Source organism: Lynx rufus, unplaced genomic scaffold (assembly GCF_022079265.1).
Source record: "Lynx rufus isolate CCGP_SWC_20201006 ecotype Redwood Valley unplaced genomic scaffold, mLynRuf1.p SCAF_1, whole genome shotgun sequence".
NCBI classification, from domain to species: Eukaryota; Metazoa; Chordata; class Mammalia; order Carnivora; family Felidae; genus Lynx; species Lynx rufus.
Genome location: NW_025814823.1, coordinates 121,533,405 through 121,552,016, shown reverse-complemented (window position 1 = coordinate 121,552,016; position 18,612 = coordinate 121,533,405). Strand labels below are relative to the sequence as shown.

The 18,612-nt window shown below is 39.4% G+C and overlaps 1 protein-coding gene across 1 annotated transcript in view; it reads left to right on the top strand.

The window, feature by feature from the left end:
* LARS1 (leucyl-tRNA synthetase 1) overlaps positions 1-8,476 on the top strand; it is a 73,831-nt gene extending 65,355 nt beyond the window's left edge. The window contains exons 31-32 of the mRNA XM_047086494.1: positions 3,276-3,408; positions 8,086-8,476. Of these exons, the coding sequence (XP_046942450.1) occupies positions 3,276-3,408; positions 8,086-8,291 (339 nt within the window). The 3' untranslated portion in view covers positions 8,292-8,476. The remainder of the gene's footprint in view (positions 1-3,275; positions 3,409-8,085) is intronic.
* Positions 8,477-18,612: the final 10,136 nt, after the last annotated feature.

Sequence of the window (18,612 nt, the reverse complement as noted above, 5' to 3'; positions counted from 1 at the left end):
ACATGTGAGTGCAATCAGTATGGTATTTCTCTGACCGACTTATTTCACTTAGCAGTATAATCCCTATATATGTGCAAGTTGTTGCTAATGGCAAGATTTCATTCTCTTTTATGGCTGAGTAATAGTCCATTCTATATATATTTATATATTTCTATTTATACACACACACAGACACCCCACATCTTCTTTATCTATTTATCAATTGATGGACATTTGGGCTGTTTCCATAATTTGGCTATTGTAAATAATGCTGAATAAACATATGGGTGTATGTATCCATTTAAATTAGTGTTTTCCTATTCTTTGTGTAAATACCCAGTAGTGGAATTACTGGATCATATGGTAGTTCTATTTTCAACTTTTTGAGGAACTTTCATGTTGTCTTCCAGAGTGACTGCAACAGTTTGCATTCCCACCAACAGTGCATGAGGGTCCCTTTTTCTCCATGTCCTTGCCAACACCTGTTGTTTCTTGTGTTGTTAATTTTTAGCCATTCTGACAGGTGTGAGGTGTTCTCATTGTGGTTTTGATTTGCATTTTCCTGATAATGAGTGATGTTGAGTGTCTTTCCATGTGTCTGTTGGCTGTCTCTACATCTTCTTTGGAGAATGTCTGTTCACGTCTTCTGCCCATTAAAAAAAGTTTTTTTTTTTATGTTTATTTATTTTCAAGAGGTGGGGGAGACCGAGACTGAGTGAGGGAGGGGCAGAGAGAGAAGGAGACACAGAATCCGAAAGCAGGCTGTCAGCATAGAGCCTGATGCAGGGCTCGAACTCATGAACTGTGAGATCATGACCTGAACCGAAGTCGGAAGCTTAATGGACCGAGCCACCCAGGCTCTCCTGCCCATTTTTTAATTGGATTATTTGTGTTTTGGGTGTTGACTTGTGTCAGTACTTTACATATTTTAGATACTAACCCTTTATCGCATATGTCATTTGCAAATATCTTCTCCCATTCAGGAGGTTGCCTTTTAGTTTTGCTGTTTCCTTCTCTGTGCAGGAACTTTTTATTTTGATATAGTCCCAAGAGTTTATTTTTGCTTTTGTTTCCCCTGTCTCAGGAGACATACCTAGAAAAATATCGTTATGACCGATGTCAGAGAAAGTGCTGCCTCTGCTCTCTTCCAGGATTTTTATGCTTTTAAGTCTCACATTTAGGTCTTTAATCCATTTTGAGTTTATTTTTGTGTCAACACCTGACTTTTATTAAAAAATAAAGTGGAAATTGATATATAAGATTTTTTAAATAGTGAAAAGGAGCTTTCTTACTTTAGATGAGTCTTGGTTCGATAAGGTTATTTAAGATTTTCTAGCTTCTGGCATAAACCAGATTGATGAATCATCTTACATTATACTAGAAATAACTTTTTTTCCCTTAGTTTTTGGCCAGTATTGGTGAAGATAAGCAAGTTTTAGAGTTTTGGGAGATTCTGTTTATTTGCTCTCAATCCATTGCCTGGTAGAGTGCAACTGTGGGAGTCCATAAAATGCCCTACTTTTCTTGATAAGTATCCTGTTACTTTTACCACATTTAATTGAAAATGCAACAAAGAGAAAAAACCTATTTGAAAGGATGAAGGCCTCATTACATTAAAAATATGTGGTTATTTATTTATTCATTTATTTATTTTAAAGGTTTTTTTCTTTTTTAAGTTTGTTTATTTATTTTGAGAGAGAGGGAGTAGGGGAGGGGCAGAGAGAGAGAGGGAGACAGAGCATCCCAAGCAGGCTCCGCACCATCAGTGCAGGGCCCGATATGGGGTTTGATCCTGTTAACCATGAAATCATGACCTGAATCAAAGTTGGACGATTACGTGACTGAGCCACTGAGGTGCCCCCTATTGTTGCTTTTTATTTATTTATTTATTTATTTATTTATTTATTTATTTATTTATTTTTTAAAATTTTTTTTTCAACGTTTATTTATTTTTGGGACAGAGAGAGACAGAGCATGAACGGGGGAGGGGCAGAGAGAGAGGGAGACACAGAATCGGAAACAGGCTCCAGGCTCTGAGCCATCAGCCCAGAGCCTGACGCGGGGCTCGAACTCACGGACCGGGAGATCGTGACCTGGCAGAAGTCGGACGCTTAACCGACTGCGCCACCCAGGCGCCCCTATTGTTGCTTTTTAAAGTGCAGTCCTTTTGGGGCGCCTGGGTGGCTCAGTCAGTTAAGCGGCCGACTTCGGCATGGGTCATGATTTCGCGGTCTGCAAGTTCGAGCCCCGCGTCGGGCTCTGTGCTGACAGAGCCTGGAGCCTGTTTCAGATTCTGTGTCTTCCTCTCTCTGACCCTCCCCCATTTGTGCTCTGTCTCAAAAATAAATAAACGTTAAAAAAAAATTTTTTTTTAAAGTGTAGTCCTTTGGCCCATTGGATAGGTACATGAAATAGAGTTCCCTTTACAAATATGTTTCTGTCAAGCTACTTTCAAGCATTCCCTTAAGCTACTATGTCTTTAAGTTTTTCCTAAGACTCAGTTGACTTTTTCCACTTAAAATAATGAGCAAAGTCTTTGGCTATATAGCTTATATAATGTAGGAAATAGTATGGTATATGATGGGGTTTAATCCGGGCTCTGCTTCTTACTAGCTCTGTAACCTTGTTAATGTTTCTGGTTCTCAGCTCTTATCTGTGAAAAGAGGTTTTAAAGAACTACCTTTCAGGGGCGCCTGGGTGGCGCAGTCGGTTAAGCGTCCGACTTCAGCCAGGTCACGATCTCGCGGTCCGTGAGTTCGAGCCCCGCGTCAGGCTCTGGGCTGATGGCTCGGAGCCTGGAGCCTGTTTCCGATTCTGTGTCTCCCTCTCTCTCTGCCCCTCCCCCGTTCATGCTGTGTCTCTCTCTGTCCCAAAAATAAATAAACGTTGAAAAAAAAAAAATTTTTTTTAAAAATAAAAAATAAAAAAAAAATAAAAAAAAAAAGAACTACCTTTCAGCTTATAGGAATCATGTCTATAAAATGCTTAGTACAGTGCCTGGTACATAGTAGAAATTCAATAAATGATGGGAGTTGAAAAAAGAGAAAATATAATTATTGTTGTTCTCCATCATCAGTATTGATATATATAGTCAGTCATTTTCATCTAGGCATTTGGTTGTAAGCATGAGCTTTTGTACATCTTTTATTTCATATTTGAGTATCCCTTGGTCTTGATATTAGACTACCAGAATTAAATTTTTCATTGAGCATTAAAACTTTTATAGAGATTTTCCCTCCCTCAGCAGTATTCAAGTTTGATTTTGTAAAACAATCATTTTCTCTTTATTTTCCTAGCCTGGTGTGTCAGTTTCCTTAGTAAACCCCCAGCCATCCAATGGCCACTTCTCAACCAAAATTGAAATCAGGCAAGGAGATAACCGCGATTCCATAATCAGGCGTTTAATGAAAATGGACCGAGGAATCAAAGGTAAATGGTTTTCCTGAAATGCACATTTGGCAGTAGTTTGCAGACATGAGTTTTTTTTTTTTAAATGTTTTTAATGTTTATTTATTTTTGAGAAAGAGAGAGACAGAGCATGAGTGGGGGAGGGGCAGAGAGAGAGGGAGACACAGAATCCGAAGCAGGCTCCAGGCTCTGAGCTGTCAGCACAGAGCCTGACACGGGGCTTGAGCCCACGAACTGCGAGATCATGACCTGAGCCGAAGTCGGGCACTTGACAGACTGAGCCACCCAGGCGCCCCTGGACATGATGAGTTCTAAGCAGAGGGGAGAAAGGAGCATCTGGTCTGCTGAGGGACAGCAGTGGCATGTTATGCAAAGAGTATTGGGCTCAAAATCAGGAAGCCTCTATTCTCTTTGGGATGTTGTGGCAATGCAGCTTGGTGACTTGGCCATGTCACTTAAACTCTAAACTGACCTCTTTTTTAGTAAAAAGAGGACAGTTGGATTAGATAGTTTTCCAAGACTCCGCCTAGCTTTAAAATTGTAGCAAGCAATTTCCTTCTCTTAAAGGTTTTCAGACGGAAGGTGTACATACACGTAATATTTCAAATTAACCTGCTTACTAGGTCTGTTCCTGGGGAAGGAAGAGAAACAGAGTGAAACTTATTGAGCATCTTCCATGTATTAGCCATTTAATCCTTTTACTGCCCTAGAATGTAGAGGGTATTATTATTCCCCTTGTGCAGATGATGAGATGGAGTTCCGAAAGGCTAAATAACTTGCAGTTTCATTAAGGTAGTATCCTTGAGTTGGAATCCAAACTCAGGTCTGTTTGACTCCATAGCTTGTATTCTTTCTTCTAAACAATATGCTTCCAGTTAAAATATGTAATTAATCTTAATTTCTTACCAAGATTAAGTCTAGATCTTCTATGATTAGATTTAATATAATAATTTACAGCTTCTTTTTCTATCACTCAGCCACGTTTAAGGGGGAGCAGTGTGAAGGGAGTTAGTGTGTCTTTCCATTATTTTTCTTCTAAATTATAAAGACAAATTAATCTCCAGGTTCCCTATTTTGCATTCTCACTCTCTCTTCTTGATGGCAATCAAGAGTTGATTGGGTTACATTCTATCAGTATAGAAATTTTCTGAAAAGATTTAGAAATCTAAGACAGTGACCTAATTTATGGAACGATATTCAGGTCAGCCATATCACATTTACATAGAAGACTTAAAATAGCTGTTTGGAATTCATCCTACACGTATTTTTTGTTCTTTTGAGGTCATTCGTTCATCTTCTGTGGACATTTCTTGAGAGACTATGAGTAGAGTGTATGCAGTATACATGTGGCGGCTCGTGTGTGTGTACCTGGGGCTTTGGGGAGCCCACAGAGTGCTGCTCGTTAGGCGGCTGTGTCTAGTGAAGGAGCAGGGTGTGAAGCTATTCACATACATGATCATAACCTAAGGACGAACTGCTGCATACCATAAGGGAGGTGTAGATAAAGTTTATAGCACAGAAAGCAGTGAGATTATTTCCAGCTCTGGTGATCAGGGATGAATTTACAGAGAAAACACTGTTTGGATGGGACCTTGGAAGTTACATCCAAGAGGGCGAGGGGAAAGGGCATGCCAGCAGGAGGGAAACACTAATGTCTGCCTGTATAGCAGCAGTGTGTTAGGGCTAGGGAGTTTTCATTTGTAAACATTTAAAAAAATTGTGGTGAAATATCCATAACATAAAATTGGCTGTTTTTGTGCTTTTTGAACGTACAGTTCAGTGGCATCAAGTTTACTTACATTGCTGTGCAACCGTCACACTGTTCATCTCCAGAACTTTTCCATCATCCACACTGACACCCTGTACCTGTTAAACAGGAACTCCCCGTTCTACCTCTCTCTACTTCTTGGTAACCACTGCTGCCCTGTCTCTTTGCATTCGACCGTTGTAGGTACCTTGTAGAAGTGGGATCCTACAACGGTGTGAAGAGGTGGTTTATTTCCCTTAGCAAAATGTCAGGGATCGTTCATGTTGTTACAGACATTTATCACATTCCCTCAGTAAACCAGGCAGTGCCATCCTTAGAACTCACGGGCCACAAAATGCAGAACTTGAAAACTGTGCAATGTTAACGTCTTGGGAGCCTTCCTGTGGCCTTCCATTTGGCTGTTTTGTGTTGCATATATTCAGTCACGAGAAGATTTGGGGAAAGGCAGAACTCTTATCTTTGAAGAATAATATGGTGGCATTTAAAGAAAATAGCTGTGGGGACCCACGCGATAGGATTACTCTGAAGTTGTACTGTGTGAGAGGATGTATTCCTCTATTGAACATTGTGTTTTGTAATGTTAAAATTGCCTCCCTTTAAAATATGCTCAGATACAGGGCTGACTAGTTTCTTTAGCATTGTGCTGAAACGTGTTTTCTATATCTTGCTTCTTCTCGCTGGGCCTCTGGCATGATTCTTATATCCTTTGTCATACTGGCTGTGAATAATATTATCATAAAGTACTTTAAGTTTGATGTTTGTAGCTGCTGTGAATTTTCGAAAATGGATAGAAACGTTAGGGTGGAGTTAGAAATGGATATTCCTTCAAGTATCTGCAGAAGAGCTCTAACCTTGAGACTTTTCCAGGAGCCCTCAGGATGCTTTGATACCCAAAGGAGCTGAGTATATTGAGTGTATGAGATGGGAAGGGAGTGAAATTCAATAACGTATTTCTCACTCTGTTTGCTGCATAGCCAGTAAGTTGTCCAATTAGTGCCAATTGCATTGAGGGTGATTATAATCTAGGTCCAGGAAGAACTGGAGTAAAACCATCATTTCTGTCCACAAAGGCCACTGAGCAACTATTTGAGGATAATGACTTTAAATCACTCCCAGCCCATGCCCCATATGAACTGATACCATGGAGGTGAAAGGCTCCATTTCACATTATCAGTCCCTAGGGACTTTCAATCACTCTCATCTTTTCTCTAAGTGCCTTAATTCTTGTGTAGTTGCAGACTTAAATTTCTACATTTGCAGTGACCAGAGAGGTCTGGGATAAGAAAAGATAGTAAAATCTCTCCAAGAATTATTGGCAGTAATGAGCTGCATGGTGAAACATCAAAGCAAATAATGTTTTGTCACTTAGATGCCGGATTGAGTATTAAGGTTTCTTTGAAATAGTTTGATTCAGAATTGCTTGGAATGATAAGGGAGGTCTGTTTCAGAGAGGAAGAGAGAGAGAGAGAGAGAGAAGGAGGAGGAGGAGGAGGAGGAGGAGGAGGAGGAGGAGGAGGAGGAGGATAGTGAAGGGCGGGGGAGAGGGAAAAAGTGAGAGCGAGAGGTGGGGGTGCAGACCTACAGTATTTCATGTATTTTATGCCTCATGCATAAAACCTGCTGGTAGAACTTCTCACCACATCCGTAGCAAAATATTTAGTATCAATGTGCATGTTGAATTGTAATAGCTGTTAAGATAAATTGTACTCTCTCCCCCAAATAGGACTTGCAGGCAGGGTTTGCCTTCATGGTAGTCTGAGGTAATTGTTCTGTAAGCTTCACTCTCCCTATGCTAAACTTGCCGCCTTTCAGTCTTTGTCTCCCAAAGAAAACATAATGCCTGGATAACTTGTACTCCTGGCATAGCCACCAGCTGCATTAATGTCTGCTTTTATCTCTTATCCCTCTCATGCTAAGCTTCATACTCTCAAGGCAACATGAGAGAGTGTAGCTCTCAGACCACCTAGCAATCTGCTTTAGAGAGGGGTAGGAAGTAAATCAGAAAATATCTTCTATTTCTGTTGATCGGGTTAAGTATAACTAGCCATGCTACACTTAGAATGAGATATAAATGCACAATCAGCATTTGTAGTCATTTGTGATGTTTTCCCACTATATAAAATAAAAGCATTTGATGTTGGGACATCTCAGAATTGCTGAAATAAATTTTTTTTCAGGCTCAGTTGTTGGCAGGATTTTTGGATCATAAATTTGTTCGAGGGACAAGTGCGTTCTTTGCCAGGAGCCATCTTATCAGCTTGCATAAGAGCAGATCAGGAAAATCGCAAGCAGGGTAGGGCTGGAGCTCATCCAGAAGCTCAAACCTCTGAGAGCTGTGCCCTTTCCCCTGTCCTTCCCCGTCTCTCCTTGTCTCTCATCAGCTTGGTAATACAAACACTTTTCATCCTTTGAGCAAAACAAGAAACTGGTAATGCTATTTCTTAGAGTGGTAATTCTTCCTCTAAAAGTATCTTTCCAAAAAAGCTACAACACTTGCAGTTTTAATGTATCCCAGGAGCAAGACAAGAAAGAGAAATAAGTTTTGGACTGATTGATATTTTGAAAAATGGTTAATTGAAGCATATAAAAAGTGATTTGAGAAACCATATAGGATAGTGCTCAAAAATATACTCCATCCTTCCTCTTGGTTTATAGTTCGAGGAGATGTGTTATGTAGAATCTCTGTATCTCTGAATCTTTGATCTGAGTAGAAGCTGACAGGATGGAGATGTGTTAGATTTAGCTTGGCTTTCTGAGATGGAGTCTTATTTAATAATCTCATGCAAATATCTTTTAGGTAAACAACCAATGTGTTTAAAACATGAATTGTCAGGTTTAGGCATGGGTTTGAGTCAGTGACTGTAATTAAATGCTCAAATTGATTTTTTTTTTTTTTTTTTTTTTTTTTTTTTTTTTTTTTTTTGCTGTAGACCTTTCTAAAGTGAAGCTGATGAGATTTGATGATCCACTCTTGGGGCCTCGGCGAGTTCCTGTCCTGGGAAAAGAGCACACTGGGAAGACCCCCATTTCTGAGCATGCTGTTTTCCACGTGGACCTCATGAGCAAGAAAATTCATCTCACTGAAAATGGGCTAGGGGCAGATATTGGTGATACAATTGTTTATTTGGTTCATTAAACTCATGCAAATTGGAGATATATCCTGGTTTCTGGAGATATGACTATTCTGTGTCTACAGATTGGCTATGAGAACCTAAGACTGAACCTTGATAGACTCCATTTCTAATGATCAAATTCTGCATGTATTCATAATTACACCAAGTCATCTTGGGTTCCTAGACCTAATAAATTATTTTTTTCCTCCTTGGGACTTCTGAGAGAAGTAGTTTGTATCATTTTTTTATTTTTTATTTTTTTATTTTTTGGTCTTTTAACAAATTACTGCTATTTCCTAGAAGCTTCCTTTTTTTTTTTTTTTTTTTTTTTAAATTTTTTTTTTCAACGTTTATTTATTTTTGGGACAGAGAGAGACAGAGCGTGAACGGGGGAGGGGCAGAGAGAGAGGGAGACACAGAATCAGAAGCAGGCTCCAGGCTCTGAGCCATCAGCCCAGAGCCTGACGCGGGGCTCGAACTCACGGACCGCGAGATCGTGACCTGGCTGAAGTCGGACGCTTAACCGACTGCGCCACCCAGGCGCCCCGAAGCTTCCTTTTTTAAGTTTATTTATTTATTTTGAGAGACAGAGACAGAGACAGAGAGCAACTGGGAGAGGGGCTGAGAGAGGGAGAGAGAGAATCCCAAGCAGGCTCCACACTTTCAGTGCAAAGCCTGGTGTGACTCACCAACTGTGAGCTCATGACCTGCGCTGAGACCAAGAGTCAGACGCTTAAGCAGCTGAACCACCCGGGTGCCCCCAGAAACTTCTAGTCTTTCAGATTAACACAAAAGTGTCAGTATGTTTCTTTCATGAAGGGTGCTTTATCTAGCAACTTTTTATATTATATCCATTATGGAGTTAGCGGTAAAGAGAAAAGTGAATTAGCTTGTTTTACTGTTTTAAAAAAACCAGAACTCGTGATGATTTAAAAAAACACATGAGAATATTTTGACTTAATTATGATCACTAAGTATTTTGTATAAAGAATAAATAGGTCTTGTATTTATAAGGATTTTTTTTTAACTTTAATATATTCGATTAACCACCAATAATATTTTTTTCAAGGCTAATATCAATGGTTTAGAAGCAGTTTATGTAACCATCTACACTAAATTTAGGTATTTTAATATTTATTTTTTTAAGTAGGCTCCACGCCCAGCACAGAAACCAATGTGGGGCTTGACCTCACAACCCTGAGATCAACACCTGAGCTGATATCAAGAGTCAGACGTTTAACTGACTGAGCCACGCAGGTGCCCCGAAATTTAGGCATTTTAAGAAGGATTTTCCCCCAGAAATCTTCATTTATCAAATTTATCTCAAGTCCAATTGTGTTTAAAGATCATGCCCACTGTATTGCACATTTATTCCTTTATTCTCGCTGGAATGTCTTGATGATATTGTCTGTGCCGTTCCTTGTCATATGAGGAAAAAATATTAGGTATTGAATGACATTGGAGAAAAACATTTCCATTTCTTGAAGGGCTCAATTTGTGCAGAGACCAATTCTGATAACCCTAAGAAACCTGAATTCTAATCTTCAGGATATGTCAAGAGATTTTACTGAACTTCTTTATTTTGCAACATTTTGACATCACTGGGCCAAAATGAATGCTGTGTCATAGAGTCATTGAAGTAAGTCATAGAGTGTTAGAACTGAAAGATCCCTCAGAGATCAAGTGTAAGTCATTATTTATCTGCTGAAGCCCGGCAGCATAGCCTGGCAGTAAGCTTACATACTGTCAAGCTAGATAAGCCAGGTTAGTTTTCCAGTTTTTCCATTTGCTTCTTGGGGATCATGTCCAGTTACTCAGCCTCAGTTTCCTCATCTGTAAAATGGAAGTAATAATGTGTCTACTTTCTAGTCTTATTGTGAGATATTTAGATGAAACAATCTTAGAAAATCCTGTATATAGCATAGTAACTGGCGAGTGGTAAGCCTTCAGTAGGTGTTACTTATTAATAATTAATTTAAAAAAAGCCCCAGGATATATTGGCTTAAGATTACTCTCAGCTATAATCATGTCCTTAGTATTGGTTTCTGTGAGGCCACCATCGTGTTGTTTGTCCTCCTTTAGATTCTTTTGCTGCTCTCAATCTGCACAACCTTGATTATTCCCCAAGAAATTATTCCTCAAGTAATCTTTCCTGGTGCCTAAATACAAACTCACTTATGTTTAACTTAACTTATAGGCAAATTAAACTATATGTGCTTGGCAAAAAATCAAAAAGCAAATGAGGAAGGAAAATAATTTTACTATTGTGCATGATTATGCCTATTTTATAAAATGAGCCTGTGAACTTGTGTTGCCTTGGATTAAGTGTGAGTTGGGATTCATGGATCCTCTGTTCCTGCAAGTTCATTTCCTTGGTCTCTCTTAGAATGAACATCTTGCTGGGCTGAACATGCTTCTTGTGTTTAAAGATATCTAAGTTTCGTACAAGGAAGCCTTTAAGCATAAGCCCATTGCATCACCTGGTGCTTCACTGAAGGAACAGCAATTAGTTGAAATGCCAAAGGAAAAACAGGTTGCTTTGGGCTAATGGCATTGATAGGAAATTGATACCTTCCTAAAGGATTTTAATTCTTTTTAAGTTGTGAAATATGCCCAGACACAAAAACTGAATAACGATAAGAAATATTTCACATACACACAAAATATTAAAAGCATTAAAAGTTAAATTCACAAAAATATTAGCAACAGCAAACCGATCTGCCAATAGAGCAAAAACCTATATAATCACCACTCAAAGAACGGCACAATGCTGGCACTTCAGAAGCCTACCTAGTGCCTTCTCGCGGAAAGACAAGCTTGCGTCCCGTTCAGTATACAATCGTTTCTATACATGTTCTATGTGAACCTGAAAACAGTGTCTATTCTGCAGTTATAGAGTTCTGTATATGTCCTTCAGGTCATAGTTGCAGACTGAACTGTTCAAATGTGTACCCTACAGTTTTCTTGCTTTGTTTTTGAGAGGTGTACTAAAATCTACCAAGATCATGGATTTACATTTTTCTCCTTACAGTTCACATAGTTTTCGTTTCATATATTTTGATGCTGTGTCATTAGGTGTGTATCAATTTAAATTGTTATCTTCCTGGTAAATTGGCCTTTTTCCTTTTTTAAAAAAATGTTTATTTTTTTTGAGAGAGAGGGAGAGAGAGCACCAGAGAGCGCGTGTACAAGTGGGGGAGGGGCAGAGAGTGAAGAGACAGCTGCCAGCACAGACCCCAGTCTGGGGCTTGATCTCATGAACTGTGAAATCATGACCTGCACCAAAACCAAGAGTCACATGCTTAACCAGCTGAGCCACCCAAGCACCCCAAACTTTTAGGAAGTGTTCCTCTGGTTTTAGAAGTTTTTTGCCTAAAGGCTATGATATTATCATAATAACATCAGTTCCCTTTTGGTTAGTGTTCCAGTGGAATATCTTTCTCCATCCTTTTAACCTTCTGTAGCTTTATTTTATTTTAACATTTTATTTTGACAAATTTTAAACGTACAGAAAAGTGGAAAGATTGACCAACAAGTAGCCATATACCTGTTACCTAGATTTACCAGTTGCTAACATTTTGCCACCTTTGCTTTCTCTCTCTCTCTACATATGCAGTTTTTAAAGTTTATTTATTTATTTTGAGAGAGACAGAGAGCATGAGCAGGGGAAGGGCAAAGAGATAGAAATAGAATCCCAAGCAGGCTCCACTCTGTCAGCACTGAGCCCAGTGCAGGGCTTGAACTCATGAGACATGAGACCACGACCCGAGGGAAAATCAGCAGCTAGATGCTTAACCGACTGAGCCACCCAGGTGCTCCTCTACGCATTTTTATTTATTTTTTATTAAAAAAATTTTTTTTTAATGTTTATTTATTTTTGAGACAGAGACAGAGCATGAATGGGGGAGGGTCACAGAGAGGGAGACACAGAATCAGAAGCAGGCTCCAGGCTCCAAGCTGTCAGCACAGAGCCTGACATGGGGCTTGAACTCACAGACCGCGAGATCATGACCTGAGCCGAAGTCAGATGCTTAACCGACTGAGCCACCCAGGCGTCCCTAAATATGCATTTTTATATAAAGCTTTTATTTTGGGATACTTTTAGATTTACAGAAAAGTTACATCTATTAAACAGAGTGTTCCTGTACACGCTTCAGTCAGTTTCTTCTCATGTTAACAGACATCTCATATAATAACCTTGGTTCTGTTGTCAGAGGTGAATAATTAGCATTGGTATTTTACTATTAACTACATTATAGGCTTTATTTGGATTTCAGCAGTTTTTCGACTGATATCATTTTGCTATTATAGGATCCAACCCAGGATACCATTTTGCATTTAGAATATACTTTTAAAAAATTCTGAACCATTTGACGCTCAGTTGCACACACCATGACACTTTACTTTTCGATACTTTAGCACATAACTCCTAAGAACTAAGACAGTCTCCTGTATAATCACTATATATACACACACATGCATATATTTTGCTCAATAAATTTAACGTGATGCAATAATGTAGGTAATAAGCTTTCTTAATAAAAATGAAGTAATAAAATTTCCCGATAACTCATTAATAATTTTTTTAAAACTCTTAGGATCTAATTAAAGATCAAGCATTACATTTTGTGATCATGTCTCTTGACCTCCTTCAAACTAAGAAAATTTCTCAGCTTTTCTTCTTTGGTCTTTCATGACTAGCGTATTTGAAGACTGTGGCAGTTATCAGTACTTTGTCTCACAATCTGGATTTGACTATTTTCTCATTATTAGATTCAGATTTAAAATTTTTGGCAAGACCGACTACATGGGTGACATTTCCCATTGTATCACATCAGGATGGCTATATTGATACATTGGTGTGTTTCCATTACTGGTTAAAGTGGTGTTTTCAGGTTTCTCCATTGAAAAGATACCTTTTCCTTTTTATAATGAGTAAGGTGATATTTTGAGACTTACATGAATATCCTGTTTACCTGCAAACTTGCATGGAATGGTAGCATTCATTGGTCATGTTTTCTGCCATTTATTATTACATTGGTAGTTGTAATAAGTTGATTCTTTTTTTTTGTTTAATGTTTACTTATTTTGACAAGGAGAGAGAGGGAGAGGGAGAGAGAATACAAACAGGGGAGGGGCAGAGAGAGAGAAAGAGAGAATCCCAAGCAGGCTGTGTACTGTCAGTGCAGAGCCTGATGCTGGGCTCGATCTTGAGATCATGACCTGAGCTGAAATGAAGAGTCAGACGCTTAACCAACGGAGCCACCCAGGCGCCCCAGTAAGGTGAGTACTTAATTTTACCATTTCTTTTACATTTATTAGATACTGTTCTTCTGTGAAGAAGAGTCTTCCCTTTTGCTCTCAATTTTTTTCTTTCATCATTCTTTTCAAATCACTATGTACTGATGGACTCTTTCTGTTCATATATGCTGTAATCTCAATACATTTACTCATTTCAGAATTACCAGTCCAATAACCACTGTTGACAACACATCTACTAAGTAGAGGTCAGGTTTTTTTGAGTAAGTAAAATAGAAGGTTCGAAAAGTCAAAACTTGATCCACTTAGAGAATTTTTACTCTGGTTGAACCATATTCCCAGCTAACCATTCTCATTAGTTTCTGCATTGTCTTTCCTGTGTTTCTTTTTCCAAAAATAAGCACGTGTTCATATGTACTTTTTAAAAACTGCGGTAGAGTTGACACAGAATGTTACACTAGTTTTAGGTGTATAATAGAGTGATTCAGCAAGTCTTTGTGTTAGGCTCTGCTCACAAATGTAGCTACTGTCCCTGACCATACAACACTGTTACAGTCCCACTGACTGTCTTCCCTATGCTGTGCCTTTCATTCCCATAATGCATTCATTCCATAACTGGAAGCCTGCACCTCCCACTCCCCTCCATCCACTTTGCCCACCCCCCCAATCCTTTTCCCTCCGGCAACCACCAGTTTGTCCTCTCCGTATATGTACTTTATTTTCTCTTTTCTCATGCAAAAGCAGCATGTTATATATAAGTATTTTACACCTTGCATTTTTAAGTTAACATAGCTTGGATAGTTTTTCACTTCAGTTCATAGCGATCTTTTTCTTTCCTTCTCCTCCTCCCTTTCCTCTCTCCCCGCCTCTGTCTCCCCCTGACCTTGTGTCATACTATTGTAAAGGTGTACCACAATTTATTCAACTAATCTATGGTTGGGCGTTTAGATTGTTTCTAAGCTTTTGCTATTTTATAGACTTTGTATAGAATTATATAGTGAGTAACTTTGAGAATACATAGTAGTTTTATATTTGTGGAGGTCTACCTTTTTTTTTTTTTTTTAAGATTTTATTTTTAAGTAATCTCTTCACCCAACGTTAGGCTCAAACTCAACCCCGAGATCAAGAGTTGCACACTTCACCGACTGAGCCAGCCAGGTGCCCTTATGGAGGAATATCTTAAGAGTAGCTTTCTAGGGGCGCCTGGGTGGCTTGTGAGCCTCTGACTCTTGATTTTGGCTCAGGTCATGATCTCAAGTTTCATGAGAACTAGCCCCATGTTGGGCTCTATGTTGACAGCACAGAGCCTGCTTGCGATTCTTTCTCCCTCTCTTTCTGCCCTCCCCCCTCTCAAAATAAATAAATGAACTTAAAAAAATGTCTGTTTAAGAGTAAATTTCTAGAAGTGAGCTTGTAAGTCCAAGGGTAAATGCATATATAGTTTTGTTAGCCTATAATCCGGGCAAAAAGGCATTTTAGGCAGAAGTTACAGCAGGTATAAAGGCTCTGAGGCAGGGGCATGTAGCTGCTGTGCTGAGGGAATAGGCAGAGTCCCCATGAAGCAACAGGGATGAAAAGTGACCTGCTGAAGATCTTTGCACCAGTGGCAGAGCTCAACTGGGGCCCTGGCTTCCATATAGTCAATCCATTGCAACACACTTATTTTGTTGGTTTGTTTTTTTAATGTTTGTTTATTTTTGAGAGAGAGACCAAGAGAGAGCAGAGGAGGGGCAGAGAGTGGCAGACACAGAATCCAAAGCAGGCTCCAGGCTGTGAGCTGTCAGCACAGAGCCCGACATGGGGCTCAAACCCACAGACCCCGAGATCATGACCTGAGCTGAAGTTGGACACTGAACCGACTGAGCCACCCAGGTGCCCTGCAACGCACTTACTAAACAAAGAACACATGCGTGCAAAACAGGAATGTATTTGACCAGAGCCCGTGTTGTCAGGGCTATCAGGGAAGAGTGGAGAGAAGTTTATATGGACCAGAGTCCAGTAAGACTCCAGAGATGAGGCAGAACATAATGTTTAAGATTGGAGTAACAGTTGAAGCAGAGCAGGGCCATATTCCTAACTTTTAGAACTAGGTGTGGATAAGGGCTTGGAGGTAATGCCAAGAGTGGAATCTTTATCTGAGAGGAATGAGAAGAAAACTGGAAACAGGTGAGTAAACTGGGTCGTATTATAAAGATTTTCAGATTCCAGGATGAAATTTGAAGCTGATTTGTCTGGAGAATTACTGCCACTTTTTGATGTGTGGATGAGGTGATAAGTGTCTTCTCTAGTTTGTGGTCGTTTTGTCCATCTCTTTTCACCGTGAAACATTCATTCATTTAGTTGTAATGATTATTTAGGAGACATCTATGTGCCTGGCTCTGGTAGGGTCTCATTATTAGCTGATACTTCGTCACATTGTTTTCTCTCCTTGATGTATTTGGACATAATTTCACATCAGGGGTGCCTGGGTGGTTCAGTCAGTTAAACGTCCAACTCTTGATTTTGGCTCAGGCCATGATCTCACGGTTCTGAGATCGAGCCCGTGTCAACATGGAGGCTGCTTGGGATTGTCTCTCTCCCAGCTCTCCCCTCTCTCTCCCCTTCCCCTGTTCTCTCCTTATCTCAAAATAAATTAAAAAAAGGAAAAAAAAAAAGACTCAGAGGCCACCTAAGACTTGCAGCATCAATTAAGTTTTCTAATTGCCCACTATTAGGCTTACAGCTCGATTGGTTATAAGGTGGGAACACCTTCTTTAACTTCCAAAAAAAAAAAAAAAACCCCCCAAAAAAACCCAACAGGCTAGGACGTGATCTTTGCTCCTAAGGGCTTAAGGAATGTACTGCATTTTCACTTTGGAGGAGCAGGTGGTATTTGTTCTTCTGTCCCTCATTCTCCTTATCCTGGGTCCTGTTTAGAGCTGTCCTGTGCAGTAGTTGAGCTACTAACCACGTGTGTCTAGAGTACTTGGAAGGTTGCTGGTCTGAACTGAGGTGTGCTGTAAAAGTGTAGAACATGCTTTTCATTTCACAGACTTAGTATGACAAAGAGAATATAAAATGTCTCTGTAATAATTTCCTTTGATATCAATTACATGCTGAGACAATGCTTTGGGTAAATTGTGTTAAAAGTACATTAAGGGACGCCTGGGTGGCTCAGTCAGTTAAGCGTCCGACTCTGGGTTTCAGCTCAGGTCATGATCTTGCAGTTGGTGAGATCAAGCTCCAGGTCGGGCTCTGCCCTGACCGCATGGAACCTATTTGGGATTCTGTCTCCCTCTCTCTGCCCCTCCCCTGCTCGTGCTGTCCCTCTCTAAATAAATAAACTTAAAAATACATTGAAATTAATTTCATATTTTTTGTTTTTACTTTTTTAAAAACATGGCTACTAAGAAATGTAAAATTGCGTATGTGGCTTGCATTATATTTCTATTGGAGAGTGTGGTCTAGTAACTTGATGAAATTTAGGGTAAACATTACATCATATTGCATCATATCAAGTGGTACATAGGATGAGCTTGTTCCACTCTTAGTAATACTAAATTTGGTATTTTTCCAAACTCTCCATTATAAAGACACATTTTGATAACTTTCAGAACTTTCCATTTTAAAGGTATATATATTTTAAATCACTTCCAGAATTTTTGTTGTAATGATACTAAAAAAAAAAATAGCAACACTCAGAACTTTCCATTTTAAAGATAGATTTTGAGTATTTCTGGAACTCTCCAGTGTTAAGATATGTTATTTTCTTTTGCAATTAGAAATCTGTGGAGTGATATTTTGGCACCTTGGGAACATCCTGTTTCCATTCTTTTTTACCTAGTGGTTTTAGTACCCCTTGAAGATCCTTTCCTGAATAAGTTATGTTAGAAGCTGTTCAAAATGGTGATTTTTTAAATGCTATTATTTCTTTTTCATAAACAGTTGTCATTCTTCTGTAAAGAACACTCCTTTTTCTTTTTTTCATTTTATTTTTTGGTGAATCAGTTATGTGGCATGTGGATTAGTCACTTCATATAATCGATGTTTGATTAGAAAAGTTAGGTACAAGTGAAATTTTTCTTTAATATAATTTATTGTCAAATTGGCTTACATACAACACCCAGTGCTCATCACAACAGGTGCCCTCCTCAATGCCCATCACCCATGTTCCTGTCTTCCCCAGGCCCCATCCACCCTCAGTTTGTTCTCTGTATTTAAGAGTCTCTTATGGTTTGCCTCCCTCCCTCTCTGTAACTTTTTTTCCGCCTTACCCTTCTCCCCTGGTCTACTGTTAAGTTTCTCAAGATCCACAGATGAGTGAAAACATATGGTATCTGTCTTCCTCTGACTGACTTATTTCACTTAGCATAACACCCTCCAGTTCCATCCATATTGCTACAAATGGCATGATTTCATTCTTTCTCATTGCAGGCACATGTACCCCAATGTTTATAGCAGCACTTTCAACTGTAGCCAAATTATGGAAAGAGCCTAAATGTCCATCAACTGATGAATGGACAAGTGAAATTTTAAAATACGGAATCAGGGGCACCTGGGTAGCTCAGTTGGTTAAACATCTGAGTTCGGCTCAGGCCATGATCTCACGGCTTGTGGGTTCGAGTCCCATGTCGGTCTCCATGCTGACAGCTCGGAGCCTGGAGCCTGCTTTAGATTCTGTGTCCCCCTCTCTCTCTGCCCCGCTCATGCTCTGTCTCTCTGTTTCTCAAAAATAAATAAACATTAAAAACATTTTTTAAATATAAAATATGGAATCAGCTTACATGTACAATGGTTGTTCACTGTTTAAAGGAACCTTATTGTAAGTCTTTTTTCGCAAAGCTAGTAATCACCCATTAATTTCTGCTATCCTTACAAACTTTAATTTTCATGTATAACACATTTATTCAACAAATTATTGAATGCTTATTATGTTGCAGACACTGTGTTAAGCATTTAGAGTGGAGTGGTTAGCAGAAGAAGCGCGGCTGTCCTTCGTGGAGGATGCATCCTTCCAGATCAGGAGAGACAGAGTTGCCCAGAACTCAGTGAGTGAAGACGAGTAGGAAGCTGTCTCTGCAGCATCTTGATTCGGGAGGTGTTATA